Here is a 17,979-nt window from a genome sequence, read left to right on the forward strand (position 1 = left end):
TCTTTGTGAATGTAAATTTCAAGTATGCTCTCTTCAAAAGGCCGGAACAACTTTGCATTTTTCAAAGGACTTGCTATTTACAAAGCGCCTAACTTCTACTAGAAGGGCAAGGGTGTGTGGATTCAAGTGATTCAGAAAAGCTGGAATAGACTGCCTGTTCCTAAGGAGGGAGCCGGGCTTGGCTGCAGGACCAGGGAAGAGCAGTAGCGCCTGTGTCTTAAGGTGACTCACAGGATCGCATTCCCCACATGGGTAGCAACATCGACCATTACAACTCAAAGCTATACTTTAATTCTGAAATGCATAACTTCTCAAATCATGTTAGTATATTTTAATAAAGTGTTATAGTCCACTCCCCACTCCCCCGCCGTAAAGGATGCCCCTCCAGGTGCGGGGGTTGGTAAGTGTCTGACACAGCATCTAAGACTCCCCAGCACGGACTGAAGGCACCACTACCGGATGTGAGAGGGAGCGAAGAGAACAGGACGTTCTCCCGCCCCGGTGGAGCACCACACGGCTGCCCACCCAGCCGCGAGAACCAGGCTGTGGGAAGCTCATCTCTCGGGTACCACAGCGTGTGCCCTCCTGCTCAGCATCTTGAGTTCCATTTCTAATAATGCCAGCTTCTGTTGGCTCACAGAAGGACTGGTTAAAGACCCTTGGAAGAAAGTCACCGAATGAGGACAAGCCGGGATGACTGTTTTCAGCACGTTCTAGAAAGTGAACACTTGGACTTCAGAAGAGACCACAAGTCCGTCCTTCAATTCCTTATTATTGCCCCACCTTGTGGCCTTGCCTAGAGACGGTTTTTCAACCGTCTGAGGTCGTCCAAGTTGAGATAATTGGGGTGAGCAAAAATCAAACGTATTATCTATGGAACTGGAAAAAAAAATAATGTAAAAAGCAATTTTGATTTCAAGATGTTTAAAAAAGCTGGAAATAGGCCAATAGATAGGAGAGACCGAGAGAGGAATTCTGGCTCAGCGCCGCGTGTTGGGCTGAAATGACATTGGATTTTCCTTTTCACTGGGGGGCTGCGTACCTCGGAAAAGGCAGTTCTCCTGGACAGAAAAGTACCATGGCTTGACTGTCCTGATGAAACAGAGTAGAATTATGCTGGGCTCTGGGGACACACAACAAAATCCATCCACCACCCAGAGCCCCAGTGTTTTCAATGAATTGCAAAGCTCATCCTATACCTTGTTCAGAACTGTCCCAGGGTCTCCCATCACACAAAGAATAAAATCCCAACTTCTACTTGACCATCACGACCTTCATGACCTACCCCTGACTTCTGCAGGGACATTCTATTCACCAGCCTCACGGCCCTTTGTCAGTTCTGTAACTCACCATGCTTCTTCCTTTCCCCAGGGCCTTATACATGCATTTGTCCCAAACCAGATGCTGTCCCCAGATCTTCACATAGCCGGCTCCTCCTCGCATTCAAAGTCTTTACTCGGGCAAAGTCTTTACTTAGGCAAGACTAACCACCCAGTAGAAATCAGCAGGCACTCTCCTGGGTATCATAACTTCTTCTTCTTCTTCTTCTTCTTCTTCTTCTTCTTTTTTTTTAAATGGTACCTCTCCTGCTAGCTTTGTTGTTTGCTTCATTTTAGCTGTCCTGCTAGAGTATATATTGCTAGAGGATGAGTCTCCCCCGTCTTGTTCACCAGGTCATTTCTAGCCTCTGAAGAAGTACTTAGCACATAACAGGAATCTAATAAATCTTGGTTGAATGAATGACTGATGAATGAATGGCACAGTTTTTTCCTTTGAGCACCTCTGGTCGATAGAACTGAGGAAGGTGCAAACAGAATTGTATCTGGCGTGATCTAGAGGCACAGAAGAGGTGCCTTTCACCCAGCAAGGGGTTTGGGGAGAGAAAAGCGTGAACTAAGAGTGGAAACATGAAACCACAGGGGTGTGAAGGCAGCAGGTCAGGAGTTCAGGAGGACGCAGCCATGGAAGGCGTTCAACGGAAAAGGTAAGATCTTCCACTGAGCCCAGGTGATTAGAGGGGGTAAGAGCTAGCCAGACCTGAAGAAAGGATTAAACATCAGTATTATTTAGTTTTATTACCCTGTTGCTTCTTATGCCCGGATGGGGGAGGACTCTCACGGAGGTATACATTTGGCAAAACCAGACATCAGTGAGGAAGAAACTCAATGTGCTTTATTTCTAACAAAGTTGTTCAACACTTCTGTTGGCTTTTCTGATTTTTCTCCAAACCTCTACTACCTGCACTGGGTTAGCGGCAAAGTATATCCCAACTCTAATTCTCCTCAGAAATTAAGCGGTCATATACTCCGGTCAGATCTGTCCTTACGGGACTGACAGTCTCCTGCACTGCATTTCATGCCCGCACGGATACAAGGCTCGCAAGCAGCATGATTCAACACTGTGCCTTTTCTGCACCCTGGAAAAGTTGCCAAACATTTTACAAAGAATGGGCATATGAATAGGATATCAGATAGAACTTTTGTTGAAACAAGTACTTTTTTCTTTGCATTCCATTCAAAACAACAAAACCAAAAAGTCAACCCGTCATATATTATATAAAAATTATTCACAAAATGTTTGCCTTGTTTGAGGGCTTTAGCAACAAGCTCCTTGTCTCCCTCCCCCCGCCATTCTTCTCATTCATGAAAACGATGATTCACACCCGTGCCCCGCAGAGAGTGGGGCAGTGGTGGTTCAGAGACAGCCCACCTCTCCTGCGCACGTGGGAAAACAGCCCTACAGTGAATCAAGTTCATTGAGCAAAACTAGGAGAAAATATTTGCCTGGCAATCCAACACGCCTCTCTCTGTGCTTGTCCAGACAGAACTAGGGTGGACTTAACATTTTTTTCCTTTTTGTCAGAAATGCGTGTTTAAATTGTGTATTTTCGCAAAAGAGTGTCCGTCGGTGGGGATTTTCAAGCTACAGGATTGGCGTCATCACAGCTGAAACAGACATGAAGGGAGCTGATCATGTATTCCACACTTAGCAACTGTATATTAGTTCTCTAGAAAACAGAAATGGTCCAACAATATTTACTCATGTTAGGCCTGGAAGGAGTCCACCATGCTGATGAACTTTGATTTGTTGGAAAAGGTATCTTAAAAAAAAAAATGGCAGGAGGAAGCCTATGTGATCAGTGGTCAAGAAGGCAGCTGTCAAAAATGGAAGCCAGGGGTGCCTGGGTGGCTCAGTGGGTTAAAGCCTCTGCCTTCGGCTCAGGTCATGATCCAGGGTTCCTGGGATCGAACCCTAAATTGGGCTCTTCACTCAGCAGGGAGCCTGCTTCCTCCTCTCCCTCTGCCTGCCTCTTTGACTACTTGTGATCTCTGTCAAATAAAAAAAAAAAAAAAGAAAGAAAGAAAGAAAGAAAGAAAGAAAGAAAGAAAGAAAGAAAGAAAGAAATGGAAGCCAGGCTCAAGAGTTGAACGCATCAAAACGGCCTTTGGTGAGGCAGCATGGAGGGAATGTTCCATAGACCAGAAAGCAAGAGCAGTCTAGCACACACAACGGGAGCACGAGTGCCTTGCAAGATGTTGACCCCTGCTCTCTTCCCGTCATCTCCCCCAAGGGAAACCATAGCATTGAGGAGCTCACTGGTTTTTTTGTTTGTTCCCTATCTCTTTTCTGTCATGCCACAAGAGAAAGACCCCCTATCAGAACAGCCTGGAACACATGTTTGTGACGGCAGCTACGTCGGGAAGATCCTGGACACAAGTGACGGTGCATGTGAAGAGTTAAGACGAGAAAGAAAGCTCCTGTGGAAGAGAAGCACCCAGCCCACGGCAATGCTTTCAGGCTCTGGAAAGGGTGGAGGCCCGGTGGAGAGCGCTGAGTTGTGGGAATCACGGGCTGTCCTTGTCGTCAAAGGAAAGAAGACCTACAAAGACATAACAACGCGTACAGCTGAAGCAGATGGGATCAGAGAATGTATGAATAATCAATATCTGGCAGAGGAGAGGATGAGATAGTGTCTAAGATAGAACATGCTTTGGAGAAAATGACAAGGAAATGCAGAGAAATGAAGAGCCCAGTGAAGCCATACACGGCAGCTCATCCGGAGGGCATAGTCAAGAAGGTAGAATGACGCAAGTCCAATGAATTTTAAAAATCATTACTGTCAGATAAGTTACAGAGTCTTTGAAAGTGAGGCAGCCTGAATTTATTGATGTTTATTAAACGGAGAGTAAGGCGATCGAAGCAGACACAATCCAGTTTCCATTTTAGGAATGCCCCTGGCAACGTCTAACCCCGAGTGGAAAGTGGGAAAGCCGAGAACCCCTGGAGAGAAACGGGAGTGGGTGAGTGCCGGGTGAAAACGAAGCATGGTTCCCATTTTCCAGACCAGATTAGAAAAGCAGCCTCACCCAGGGTGGTCAGGTCTGGCCAAGCTGAGCAGCGCTGATAAACCTCATGTATCTCTGAAAAGTTCTGGGCTCGGGGAGGGTTTACAGTCAAGGGCAGAAAGGTCGTACGGTTGGTGCGGGCGGTTTCTCATGTTCACAGATACACTATCTAAGGAGGCAGGTCAGCCGTCATCACAGAGACAGACGGCAAGAGGTAATGAAAACGTGCCAGTGCCAAGAATGCCCAGGGACCGCGCTCCTTTCTTTGGCCCCGATTCTGCTTCTATGAACCTGTGTGTGTGTGTGTGTGTGTGTGTGTGTGTGTGTCTTCAAGCTACCCTCAAAGCAACTCAACACCAGCAACCAGGGCTGGACTTTGGAAGTCACCTGGTCTAATGTCTATTCCACAAGTGAAAAAAAAAAAAAGAAAGAAAGAAAGATAAAAGAAAAACAGAACACGGAACACGGCCCGTCTTTGACAGAGAGGCTAGTGACAGGGCCATTTCCACAAGGTAAGAAGCAGCCCATTCAGTAATGCCTCTTGTTTTCTCCAGTGTGTTCCCACTTTGTGACATTGCCACTTTTACTTCAGATCAATCAGTCTCACACGTAGCGCAGGGAGACAAAAGCTTCTGACCCACACAGGAAGGATGACTGCTTCGATGGGGGAGAGGTGTGGTCGCCGGCGTTCTCTTTGCTGACTCACTTGCACGTTCTGACTATACACATTCCAGAAAATGCCCCAGGCCCCAGATTTCCAGGTGAACCACCCTTTTCCCATTTCTCATTGGCCGCATGGACACTTTTGATTTGAACAAGGAGTGGTCCTTTGTACGTGAGGCAGGTTGGGTCCGCTCTCTGGTTTTCCTCTCGAGGATAAAGACGGTCTCCTTTAGACATTATTTCCATGGGGTGGTTTCCTTTTGCCATGATTTATCAATGGATTCCACAAGGGGAAGCTGAGCACATATGGGCAGGTTAAGATACTTTTAAAGAAACCAGAAACGTGCCCTGGGAGGAGCATGACAAAAAAGCCCCTCAAAGCCTTATGATATCTGCACAACTCTTCAACTAAGAGGTGAGAATAATGGTGTTTTTTTTCTTTTTTTTTAATGTCTCAAAAGCCTCCCCTTATTAAAAATCTAGTAGGGATTAAAATTTCAATTAAATTTAAGCCCTAAGAGAAAAAGAAAGTTCTAGAATAGACTTGATAAAACCGTAGACCATGAATCTTGTGGATGTGGTCCTTCAATTAATAAAATCTTCTTTGGCAACACTCTTAATTGATTAATTGATTGAGTGATTGATTGATGAATATTTGCTCCTGCAAAAACATTCTTCTGAAAATTAAGCAGCTCACAAAATTAGGATCAGCCTCAGTCCTCCTTTTCCTATCACTGCTAAAACATCTTTATCCTACTTCTTACCTCAACCTTAAATAGAGTCAAGGCCTTCCAGAAGCAGAGACACAGAATTAAAATGAAGAGAGGAGGAAAAACATTATAATGTATTTGCGGTCATACTCTTCAATAAACCATGGTGTCATTTACCCAATTCTCTGTTGTCCAGGCTCAACACAAAGCCCTGAACCCACTGATTTCAATAATGCTTTTATGGGAAGGCTAGTTGATGCCCAGCTGGTAGCAGATTCAGAAAAGGAGTTCTGATTTAATGAACTTGCATGTTTCCTTAGGGCCCATTCGAATGCTAACAAGTAGTTAAATTCTTTCCCTATGCAACAAATCATTATTTTCTTCTTAAGGAGATTTTACTCTGGGTTGATGCAAGAAAGAAATTGGCCTGATCTTTTCATTTGCCAGTTAAATGCACCTTTTCCAGTAGAGAACGTGATTTGAGTCATCTCCAATGAATTCTCACTGGCAACAAACATTTATAAAGGCATACTCTTATAACTCATTATGTCCATGTTTAAAAAGAATCTGAGATTAAATAATGCAATAGAAAATTCCTTTTGAAAAAACTTGCTAAGAACAGTTAAGGGTCATACACAACTCCATGCCATTTACTCAGATTATGCTAAGAAAACAGTTACTGGATAAACACTTGGAGACTTGATGATGATCTTAAATGTTTTAAATATAGAACTGAGGTCTTATGCATTTGCAATGCTTCCCAACATGTCCCGCTGCATATTCTGATCAGGAAGAACACAGATGTAGTTTGCAGAAAGGGTCACTTCTTATAACTAACAGGTTTCTCTTTTGTGTAAAGGGCTTGGTCATAGCTCATCTCCTACCTATGTGGGTACAAAGCAGAGTTTACAACTCTGCGATCTTTTTTACTCAAAAGTACCATAGACTGCCTGTCACTCTGTGAATAACCAATGAGTTACTTTCCCCAAGAAATTTACAGCTAAGGTCTTGTAAGTGTCCCTAGTGTGCAGAACAGGAGCTATTCAAAGCTAAAGCTTTAACAAAATGACAACAGTTATTCCTGACAAGGGGATGGCATTCTTTAATCAATTACAACCTCTGCTCTGTCTATGCTCAAATAATGCTTAATGTTTACAGCCCACAATCTCATTTTTCACGTGTCCCCGAGGCTTCTATTTCTTCCTGTTATTTACTTTCTCTGCCACGTAAAGTGTCTTTGGGGATGTGTGCGGGTAGAAAGCCTTGCTTAAAGATTTTGGTGACACTTTAAAGATTCATCTGTTGCCTAGGTGGGAGGTAGTCATAGAAGAAAACCAGAATAAATCCTGTTTTTCTCTTGATAAAGTACAACAATTATGGAGATAAATGTTTGGTTATGCTCACTTGGTTGGAATTAGCTCCTCTTTCCTGGTAAGTTTCCATTTTTCTCAATCATCTTGGTTAGCTAACCTCATTGGAAGTAGTGTTAACAATCCCGGAGTGTCCAGTCTCGCATCGCAGCGGTTTTTCAGCTTTGTGACAGGTCCCCCAGGACTGATTCTAGTTGGAAGGCATAGGGAGCATGTATGTGGATTCTGAGTGAAATCTTTTGGCAAGAGGGTATGGGTGAGGCTTTAAAAAGTCAGAGGAGGTATATGCCTGCCATAGGTTCTCTCTAAACTAGCTGGTACTTATCCCGGTCAATTATTTCTATCCCCTTCGTCATTCAGAATGATTCAGTTTGAACCGTATTCTTCCCTCGTCATCTAACTACTGAAAAATAACTGCTTCAGGGAATTAACTTAATATTTTTTTCCTTCCTCGTATATGTCTGCAATGTCACATCTTCTGTCCAATACTGTTCCTTTACTTTGACTTTTTAAATGGGGCTGATTTACTCTAAGGTTACTTTCTAGAGGGGTTGTCTTTACTAATTAATTTGGTTAATATGCAAATATATGGGATATAAAATCTTATTTTTCGGGTTTATTTCTCCACAGGAGTCAAATTTACCTTCAATCTCCAACTTCGTGTGAGATCTATGTTCCAAGATCTATCTAGAGCGAACACATTTGCTTTGTTGTTTATGGTTCTTAGGGAAAAAGTGGCTCCAAGGATTTTTCATCAAGAAGAACCTCCTGCTAATCTCTTTGTATGGAAGGTTAATTTATATAGAAAGGAAATACAATTCTGAGTGACTGATACATAGCCTCTTATTAAAATGCGAAGAACTATGGTAACTCTGGGAAATGAGAATTTGCTAATCCTCAGCATACAATTGAAACGGTATCATCTCCATAGTACAGTTTTGAAAAATAGGGTTCAGAAGATGAAAGTATCTGCCTTTGGCTCAGGTCATGATCCCAGGGTCCTGGGATGGTGCCCCAAGTCAGGCTCCCTGCTCAGCCGAGAGCCTGCTTCTCTCTCTCCCTCTGCCTGCCACCCGCCATCATAGCCCCCTGCCCCTGATCTCTTTCTTGCTCTATCTCAAATAAATAGATAAAATCTAATATATGCATATATTAGATTTTATCTATTTATTTGAGAAAAAATTTATATATATATATATTCCCCCAAAGAACAGATGAAGGGAAGAAAGAGGAGTAAGAACTGTAAGCAAGCTCCCTCTGACTCTGGAGTCAATTCTGCAAGGCCTTGATTCAGTACCACTCCAACTTTAAGTTGAAAATTCTTTGCTTAATAGATTTTCCAAATTGGAAATGTCTTGCAGCTTCATTTAATGCCAAGATAATTTTAGAGAATAGTACTATGTAAATCAGCAAATGAAAAATAATTGCAGAAACAACTACACGTGGAAACGCCAATTAGCCAATAAATTCACTTAATTAGTCTTAATAGTTTCTTTTGCTCTTTAAGACACTATTTAATACTTTAATGCTATTGTATGTGCATTGCATATTTTAAAACGTTTTATTTAAATGACGGCCTTATAGATCAACTAACAGTCCTATTCGTTTAAAAACAAATCCTGAATTACTTCACTTTCCAGTAGTACTGTTTGCAAAGTATTCTAATTACGTTGCATGTGACTGCCTAAGGAATGAATGATTGCTCCTTACAAAAATAAGAATGCAATGTGATTAATCCTAAATGGAGAGAATTGTATGGGCCCACTAGGCTTTGCCCTTTCCAGTAGTTTTTGCAGCTATGATTTGGAATTGACTAGATCTGTACTATCCCCTCCACTACCCACGCTACAAAGGGAAATGTGGACTGCAGTGGTCTTAAGATGGGCTTTTTGGCTGCAGAAGGATGCGGAGATAGCCACAGGGAACAGGAGATCATTACAGAACTTGACTCCCATTTCTACCTGGCTGTCTGCAACTGAGATAAACAGCTCCAGGCAATGGGGTTTGGAATCCCTGGGAAGGAGCTAAGAAGGCTGCAGGGGCAGAGAAGCCACCTAAGTGAGCAAGTACTGTCTTCACTCAACACCTACTTGCTGCCTTTTAATATACTCCCTTGGCATTTTGACTTAGATAACTAATTATATATAATCCCCAGACACCTGGCCTGGCCTCTGCTTGGAACAAACTGCATTGATAGATCCACCATGTAAATGACCCCAGGCAGAAAGCAGTACCAAGAGGCAAACTCCTATTATGATCTTACTCAGACCCAAAGGGATGGCCGTAATTTATTGCCAAAATATTTTAATCAGTCACTAAATAGATCACTATGAACTTGCCGGGGTTATTCTAGGATTTGACAGGGCAATCCAGAATTTTAAATTTTGGATAAATACAAAAAGTTTGAATACACAAATTAAACATAGTTAATGATTACAAAAAAGGCTATGATTTAAAAATATGCATTAAAGGGGTGGCTCAGTGGGTTAAAGCCTCTGCCTTCAGCTCAGGTCATGATCCCAGAGTCCTGGGATCGAGCCCAACATCGGACTCTCAACTCAGCAGGGAGCCTGCTTTCCCCCCCCCCCCCCCCCGCTTCTCTGCTTATTTATGATCTCTGTCAAATAAACAAATAAAATCCTTTTAAAAATATGCATTAAAATCAGTATTTCAAAATGTTTGTTTTGGGATGGCAGGATTTTTAGTGTTTCATTTTTCTCTTTGTGTATTTTCCAAGGTTATATACCAAGCATGCATATCTTTTACATTAGAAAAAACAGCGAACAGTCCAAACAATAGCAACACAGACTTTTCTTTGTATTAAAGAATGTCCTGAATGTTCCTTCCTTAAGCTACTTTTTCCTATTATATCCCCTTTCACAACAGAAATTAATATGTTAGTGTACACATCTGCGCATAGATACACATGGTTTCAACATTTTATGTTCCTGCTCACAGACTTTCAACGACTGCCCTGCACAGCCAGGAAATTCGCACACAATCTGGCCATGAACTCCTTAATGTTATGCGGATCCACGGCGAGTCTGATTTACACGTCCTGCCAATGAAAGAATTGGTACGGCTTATTTCGGTGTGTATCTACACATGACAGTGGAAGTTGGTTAAGGGGTTATTTTCACACAAGAAAACAATCGAGCCCTTTAAAATCCTTTCCAATCGCTTGTCTTCCCTGGAAACCGAAGGACCAGAATGCCATCATAATATTATGACTTCCAACAAAATATACAAAGGACGTAATCGAAGTGAATTGTATTTTGAAGATTCAGCCAGAAAGTGAAAGCCTACTTAGAAGGTGTTAGAAGATGTTAGATCTCTTAGATGATGTTAGATCTCTTCAGTTGTTAAATGGGAGGTTGAGGGGCTACAAGAGACTCATCCCCAATCTTCTGCGCTGAGAGAAAGTGAACTTGAGCAAGAAATGAGTGTGAAGAAACCAGTCCTCACCTAACTTCCAACTTTCCCCCAGCCTCTTTGGTGTGTTCACACTGCCATTGGCCCAATGTTTTTCTAGATATGTTACCATGGAGCAAAGTTTAGATCCATAAAGAAAGTGCTCCTTTACCTTGACCTGTTTTATTTGGGAAATTTTTGTGTGTGTAAAAAAGAAGTCATTGCATAGTTTGGAAAAACCTCACAAATAACTTGAAGTCTTATCAAATTTTAATCATCTTTGCTGAAAATTTTGTCTTAGGAACTACACTATCCCTGAATAATCATTTTTTTTTTTCACTACAACAATCCAAGTAACATTTTATTTTATTTTATTTTTTTAAAGATTTTATTTATTTATTTGACAGAGGGAGAGATCACAAGTAGACAGGGAGGCAGGCAGAGAGAGGAGGAAGCACGGTCCCTGCTGAGCAGAGAGCCCAATGCAGGGCTTGATCCCAGGACCCCAAGATCATGACCTGAGCCGAAGGCAGAGGCTTTAACCCCCAAGTAACATTTTAAATGATTTCAACACAACTGGTCTTTAAAGTGATGCTTAATGACAACAATAGCAAAGAAAGGATCGTAAATAACCCATTACTCTCAGAATGCTTAAAGAGTTCCTAAACATAGGTCTTCGTTTGGGAATGTTAAGATTTGTAGTGTTTGAGATACGTTTGAGACATAACACGATGTCGAACATAAATAAGGTTTCAGTTCCTATGGTCGCTATTTTGGAGACCAGCCCAGTTTCAGAGGAATACCGGCAGAATACCATTTCTTATTAGAAAACATAGCAGTTATGAGAAAAACAAAGAATTAAGGGTTTACAAAGAACTAGAAATGGTTCTTAAATGATCCAAGTCTACCCAGAGCCTCTGCCGGCAGTAATTGGATTTGGCTGACTAGTGCTGAGAGCAGAGCAAACAGATGTGAGGTGATCGAGCAGAACTGGCTCTTCTCAGTTTAAACAACCCATTATGGGAAGATAATGATGTGTGCAACTGGTAGTCACTGGAAACGCTTCCAATTCAGACCAAGTAATAAGACTAAGATGCTAATATATTTGATTCTACACAGGGTTGGAATCTAGTTGCTAAAAAGTTATTTTCAAACAATGATGGACCAGGTGTGCCTCAATAAATCAGATTTTTAGGACTTTTGAAGATAATTTAATGACGAGGTTTTTTTTTTTTAATCCCTCTTATATAAATTATGACCAGACTCTAGTCTTCTCATAAATAAGATTGACAGCTCTTTGCAATCTGGCTACCAGAAACAGCCAGGATGCATTTTAAAAATCTTAAGTACTAGTTTGGAATATTCATGCAATTGATGAAAATGCCTTTTCCTAGAAATGGACTAAGTGGTGATGTCAAAGTTTAACATGTCTTAACTTTTTATTAAAATCACGTAAAATCACTGTCTGGGTATCCTGTGACTAGTATAACAAATTACTCCAAAGCGGGTGGCTTAAAACAACAGAAATGTTGAGCTGGTATTTGACCAAAAAAACAAAAACAAAAACAAAAAACCAAACCAAATCCAGAACTGTATTGTCTCACAGCTCTGGAGAGAAGTCCAAGAAGTCCAAGTCCCAGATGAGGCAGGACCACTTCACCTGAGCTCTAAGGGAAGGATCAGTCCCTTATCTCTAGTTTCTGGTGGCTGCTGGTATTCCTTGGCTTGCGATCATACTATCATTCCTTTTTATCCTGTCTTCACATCACCTTCACTTCTCTGTGTCTGTCTCTAAATTCTCTGTTTCTTTTATGAGGATACAAGTGATTGCATCTAGGGTCCCCTTGGGTAATCCAGGCTAAGGGTTTCCTCTTAAGTTCTGTAACGTGATCTCATCTTATGCCATATCAAGTGACACTCATAGGGTGCAGGGATTTGATATGGATGCCCTTTGGAAGGCCACTTTTGGGCCTTACCCCACTGTCCTCATTCCATTGTTCCTGAGTGTTTGTTAGAGTCACTCCAACTCAACATGCTCCTCAATGTCTCTCAACAGAGATACTGACAGATATACTGTCTTGGATTCCATTTAGTGTCTTATGTCGTACTATTCACCATTGGAATTCTGGCATTTTCATTTCTCAAGGATTTGAGTTGATGCTTGATTGTACTTGATGAGAAAGAAAGGAAGAATGAATGGAAGAGGGAAGGAGGGAAGAAGAGGAACAGGGGAGGGGGGGAGAGATGGGGTGGGAGTATGGTGAGAAGGAAAGATACCAGTTGGCTATGCCGACTGAGACAACTGAATCAGATGTAGCGTGATAATCAGTCATGATTGTTGAGATATCCCAAACCACGATATGGGTTTTTGTTTTGTTTTCGTTGGTTATGTATGTAGGGTCTATGAGGTATGGTTTTCTTCACATCAGCAACTACATAGTTCAAGTCACTGGCATTACCACCAGCAGAGAGGGCATCTATAAATGTAGTATTTGTAGTAAAATTCAGCCTAAGTGGAATAATCAGTTTTATTTAATCTTTTGGAAGGGTGGAATAGACTGATTTCTACTTGGTTGTCTTTTTTTTTTTTTTTTTTTAAGAGTCTCTTGATTTATTTGACAGAAAGAGAGATCACAGCAGAGAGAGAGGAAGGGAAGCAGGCTCCCCGTTGAGCAGAGAGCCCAATGCAGGGCTTGATCTCAGGACCCTGAGATCATGACCTGAGCTGAAGGCAGAGGCTTAACCCACTGAGCCACCCAGGTGCCCCTCACTTGGTTGTCTTGCTCTGAGTTTTATTGATATTAATAAAATTAGTTTTAAGAAGATAATAAAAATTAGAAATTAAGTCTATTCATTTTTGTAGAGGGTTTGGAGGGGGGAGCAACGGTGTTCCCGCTCTGCCCCCCTCTTATAAGGCATGGATGCTGTTGCTGATATTTAAAACCTGGGATTGAATTGGTTATAACAGAGGATACCAATTTCTCTTAATCTGTAATGAAGAGCTGTCTCACTGAGAGTCTGTAACGGGCGCTGCCAGGAAGCCTCTCGGCGACAGTGAATAGGTATGCTCATTTTCGACTTTATATTTTTCAATTGCTGTTTGCCTTAAATCATTTGCCATATAGGACCAAGAGCAGATACAAATTTAAGAAGAGCTGTTGACTTCAGAATTAATAGGCTCAAGAGATCACACTGATTCAGTCCCTTTATTTTAGACTTTATAAATCTATATCAAGATGGTTTATAAACAGGGGCGCCTGAGTGGCTCAGTGGGTTAAGTGACTGCCTTCAGCTCAGGTCATGATCCCAGGGTCCTGGGATGGGGAGTCCTGCACCGGGCTCCTTGCTCACTGCACAGCCTGCTTCTCCCTCTCTGTCCCTCCTCCCTGCTTGTGTGCTCTCTCTCTCTCTCTCTCGCTTTGCTCTCTCTCTCTCAAATAAATAAATAAACTCTTTTTTTAAAAAAAAGATGGTTTATAAGCAAGCAAGAATTGAAAGTCTTATCTATTTGATAGTCTATAAAAGCCTGAAGGTTCCAAGTCAGTCATTTCAAAGTGTGTGTCAGTAGAATACATAATGGTTAATTCTATATGTCAGCATGACTAGACCCAGATATCTGATCAAACACTATTCTGGGTATTTCTGTGAAGGGGTTTTTGGATGAGAATAACACAAGAGTGGGTGAGTAACGTAGAATGTTCTCCCTAAATCGATGGGCTTTGTGCCATCAGATGAAGACCTTCATAGAACAAAATGGCTGATCTCGCCGCCACCTCTCCCTGAGTAAGAGAGTATTTCTGCCTTGAGTGGGGCCTCAGCTTTTTCTGCCTTCAAACCAAAACAGAAACACTGGCTCTTCTTGGGTGTAGAGCCAGCTGCCCTTCAGACTTGAACTACACACCAGTTGTCCTGGGTCTCCAGATTGCCAACCCCAGATCCTGGAACTCATCAGCCTCCATAACTGCATGAGCCAATTCCTGATAATAAACATATATCTACATCTATATCTACGTATCAATATCCACACGTATACATACATTTAATTCTGTTTCTCTGGAAAACTCTGACTAATTCAACGACACTTTGATGTTGCACCATCAAGTCAGGCAGAGTCTTGAGAGATAATCATAATTTAATTAGATCACAACACAATATCCATAGAAGTGATGAGGATAAGAAGACTATTCAAAAACAAAACGAAAACACTCAGAGAGAATAGAATGTTATAGTAAGCATAGTAATTCATCAATGAAAATGACTATTACGGTGGGTTGGGCTTCTGTGAGTTGGTATCAGATGTAGGAATCTAAATTCTTCAATGTCACTTCATGTGGGCACACGCACAGAGCCACTCACTGCAATAGTGGGCTCAGCGTGGGGGTGAGGGTTATGTGTTAGAACCTGGTCCTCATTCAGGTGATTTTCTGTGCCTCAAGAGATCTCAGCATGCTGAGAAGGCAACAATTATAAGGGAAGAGCATTCCCATCATGCATAAAATGATATCATTGATTCCTGGATGGGTAAGCATCCTTTAGTCCTGGTCAGATTTAAAACTAAGAAGAGAAATATGTTTGTAAGAAACAAAACCCATAGTATCAAATAATTTTGCATTAAAGTTAAAGAGTCTGTATATTTGATATTTAATCTACTTGTGATATGAAGCTATTTTGGCCAATTAGAGTAACAGTAAATTGGAATTATGATTGCAATTTATAATGTGATGAGTAAATGATTTAGACTTGTAGTTTTAAGTTGAAATCTTATTAAATTTGCATACAAATTTAAAACTTTAAAAGAACTTAACAATAATCATATTTCATATTTATAAGTATTTAATTGATGAGTTACTCACATATTCATGAGTATCTCATTTGTTAAGCCAGACAATTTAAAGTACTTAAGAGGAAATTAAATATATTAAATTTAGAATTAAAGCTTTAGCTATTTAAAAATGTTTAACTACATTTGAAAATGAGACAAAATCATTAATCAAAGTTCCCTTAAGAGCAATTTTTAAAGCCAGCTTGACTTATAAATAGGGTAATAAAGTTTGTAAGCTGAACTCAAACTTTTAAGTACAACTATGATTTTGATTATGTAATTTCGATGGTGCCCTATCTAGTTTTAAAACCAAAGTTCCCTCTGACCAGTCTTGTCTTTGCATAATCATTGTCCTCATTTGCCCTTGACAATAATCCTGCAGTGTCCCGTTGTGGAGTTGGACAAACAACATGACTATTTTGGAGGAGCTGGAGAAGAAGTCAGGACCCGGTCCCCAGGACCAGCTGTGAGGTAGACTTGGTGAGAAGTCAGCTGGTCTCTTCCCGCCTAGGCTCTGAGCATACGCAGATCAGGAGTCCTTGGGGCACCTGGTTGGCTCAGTCAGTGGAGCAACAGACTCTTAATCTCAGAGTTGTAGGTTCAAACCCCAAGTTGGGTGTAGAGATTACTTAAAAAAAAAAAATCTTAAGAAAAAAAAAGGGAAATCCTTCATTCAGGGTTAATTAAAGGGTATCAGGGCAAGGACCCAGAGGACCACTACTTTCTGAGTATCTTACAAGAAGTCATTGATGAATAAGAAATCAACTAAGTTAAAAAAGTATCAGTTTTTGTTATCTGAGGTACCATCAAGAGACAGAAAGGTAAAAGGAAATAATCTGTTACTCTTATTTCCAACAGAAATTCAGAGAATTCCAGGAGCTCTTCATAGGGAGCATGCTGGTAAATACAGTTAATCTGTCCTTGTAGTTAAGTTTGTGTAAGTGAAAATTTGAGAGTTAAGGCTAATCATCAAATATCACTATGAAGGATCTCAACTCAACATAAATAGAGATCTTTCACCTTTTCCTGTAGCTCTTCATGGAAGAAACAAAAACTGAGAGAGAAAAAGAAAGCAGGAAGTCACATTTTCCTTTATCTAGTGAGTGGTTCAAGCTCTTATTGGGGTTCTCCATTTTCCTAGTATGCTCACATCCTCGTACAGACTATTCAACCCTGTGGCTTTTGGGGCACCTCAGTGACTCTGTTAAGCAGCTGCCTTCGGCTCAGGTCATGATCCCACAGTCCTGGGATGGAGCCCTGCACCGGGCTCCTTGCTCTGTGGGGAGCCTGTTTCCCCCTCTCCCTCTGCCTGCTGCTTTCCCTGCTTGTGCTTCTCTCTCTCCATCAAATAAATAAATAAAATATTTAGAAGAGAAGAAGAAGAAGAAGAAGAAGAAGAAGAAGAAGAAGAAGAAGAAGAATCATCATCATCGTGGTTTTCAAAGACTTGCTGTGATTCAAAGATGGTGAGAGTATGTCAAATTAGCTTTGCCCAGTGAAGAGAGAGCAGAAATAGAAAGATGTGACAAAGTTACTTTTGTGGATGTGAAGGGATTAGGACACCTAGAATCAGGCTGTTCTCACCAATGCCATGAAAATCTCATTTTTGAGTGCATAAGAAAACATGCTTTCCAAACTTAAATGAAACAAAACAATGAAGCCCTGTAAGTGGAATGTTCTTTTCCCGTCAAACTTAAGTCTTTATTTTAAGGATTTCTGAAACTTTATGTTAGGACAAAACAGCCATCTCAGTCATAAACATTTTTATCCCTCAACAAATCCTTCTCCAAAATAATGAAATAGCTCTGAGAATTACAGAACTTACTGAAAATCAGCAGCATTTATATGGATATTGTAGCCATTATGTACCCCCTCCCCCAAACTGGTAATCACTCTTACTATTGATGGCATTAACAATTTTTTTCTAAATGGCAGGCTGAGGTTAGGAATACATTCTATTTGTCTGTCTGTCCAACTTGTTTGCCCTAGGTAGAACACTCATTTTGGAATCAACCATTCAGTGGTATCTGCATTCATTGAAAATGGCAGTGCATTCTTTGTTCCTAGTGTTGGTTCCAATCACCGGTAGATGGGCATGAGCTAGCCAGAAGATGTGAACCACAAATACATGTACGGTTAGTGAGATACACGTATAATATTTATTCAGGACATGCAAATATATACACTTATATGTATAGAATATATGTGCACTATGTACAGATATATATCTTTTCCTATATAGTTCAAATGTAATTTAATTTGGGGCAGATTAATTGTCTTTCCTAGGTTGTCAGATCTAAGTGGGTATGGGATCCGTATCTGATAAAAAATGAAATTAGCCCAGAAATAAGGAACTGACGAAAAGCAAACAAATTAAACAGCACTAAAAGGAACATACTAGTCTCTAAAGGAGAAGAGAACCAGCTTCCGTGGTAGAGTGTGGTGCATTGGATTCTTTGACAAGAAGCCTTTTTTTTTTTTCTGAATGACCCACTTTTTCTTCCATGTCCAGAGGATTGCTGTGTTCTGAGTTTCCTGGTTCCCTGTACAGGTACAGCTGGTAAATGGCTGCCAGATACATCCAGGTGCTGTAAGCCCACACATCTAGCACAGGAGCATTTGGGGAGACTTGGGGAGGATAGACAGAGCAATGCAAC

General features: G+C 41.1%; 1 protein-coding gene across 1 annotated transcript in view; it reads left to right on the forward strand.

Moving 5' to 3' along the window:
• Positions 1 to 1,907: 1,907 nt before the first annotated feature.
• The window catches only part of LOC131820669 (uncharacterized), an 86,750-nt gene continuing 70,678 nt past the window's right edge, over positions 1,908 to 17,979 (forward strand). The window contains exons 1-3 of the mRNA XM_059156372.1: positions 1,908 to 1,984; positions 3,692 to 3,900; positions 4,228 to 4,301. Of these exons, the coding sequence (XP_059012355.1) occupies positions 1,908 to 1,984; positions 3,692 to 3,900; positions 4,228 to 4,301 (360 nt within the window). The remainder of the gene's footprint in view (positions 1,985 to 3,691; positions 3,901 to 4,227; positions 4,302 to 17,979) is intronic.

This window comes from Mustela lutreola, chromosome 18 (assembly GCF_030435805.1).
Source record: "Mustela lutreola isolate mMusLut2 chromosome 18, mMusLut2.pri, whole genome shotgun sequence".
In the NCBI taxonomy this organism is placed as follows: Eukaryota; Metazoa; Chordata; class Mammalia; order Carnivora; family Mustelidae; genus Mustela; species Mustela lutreola.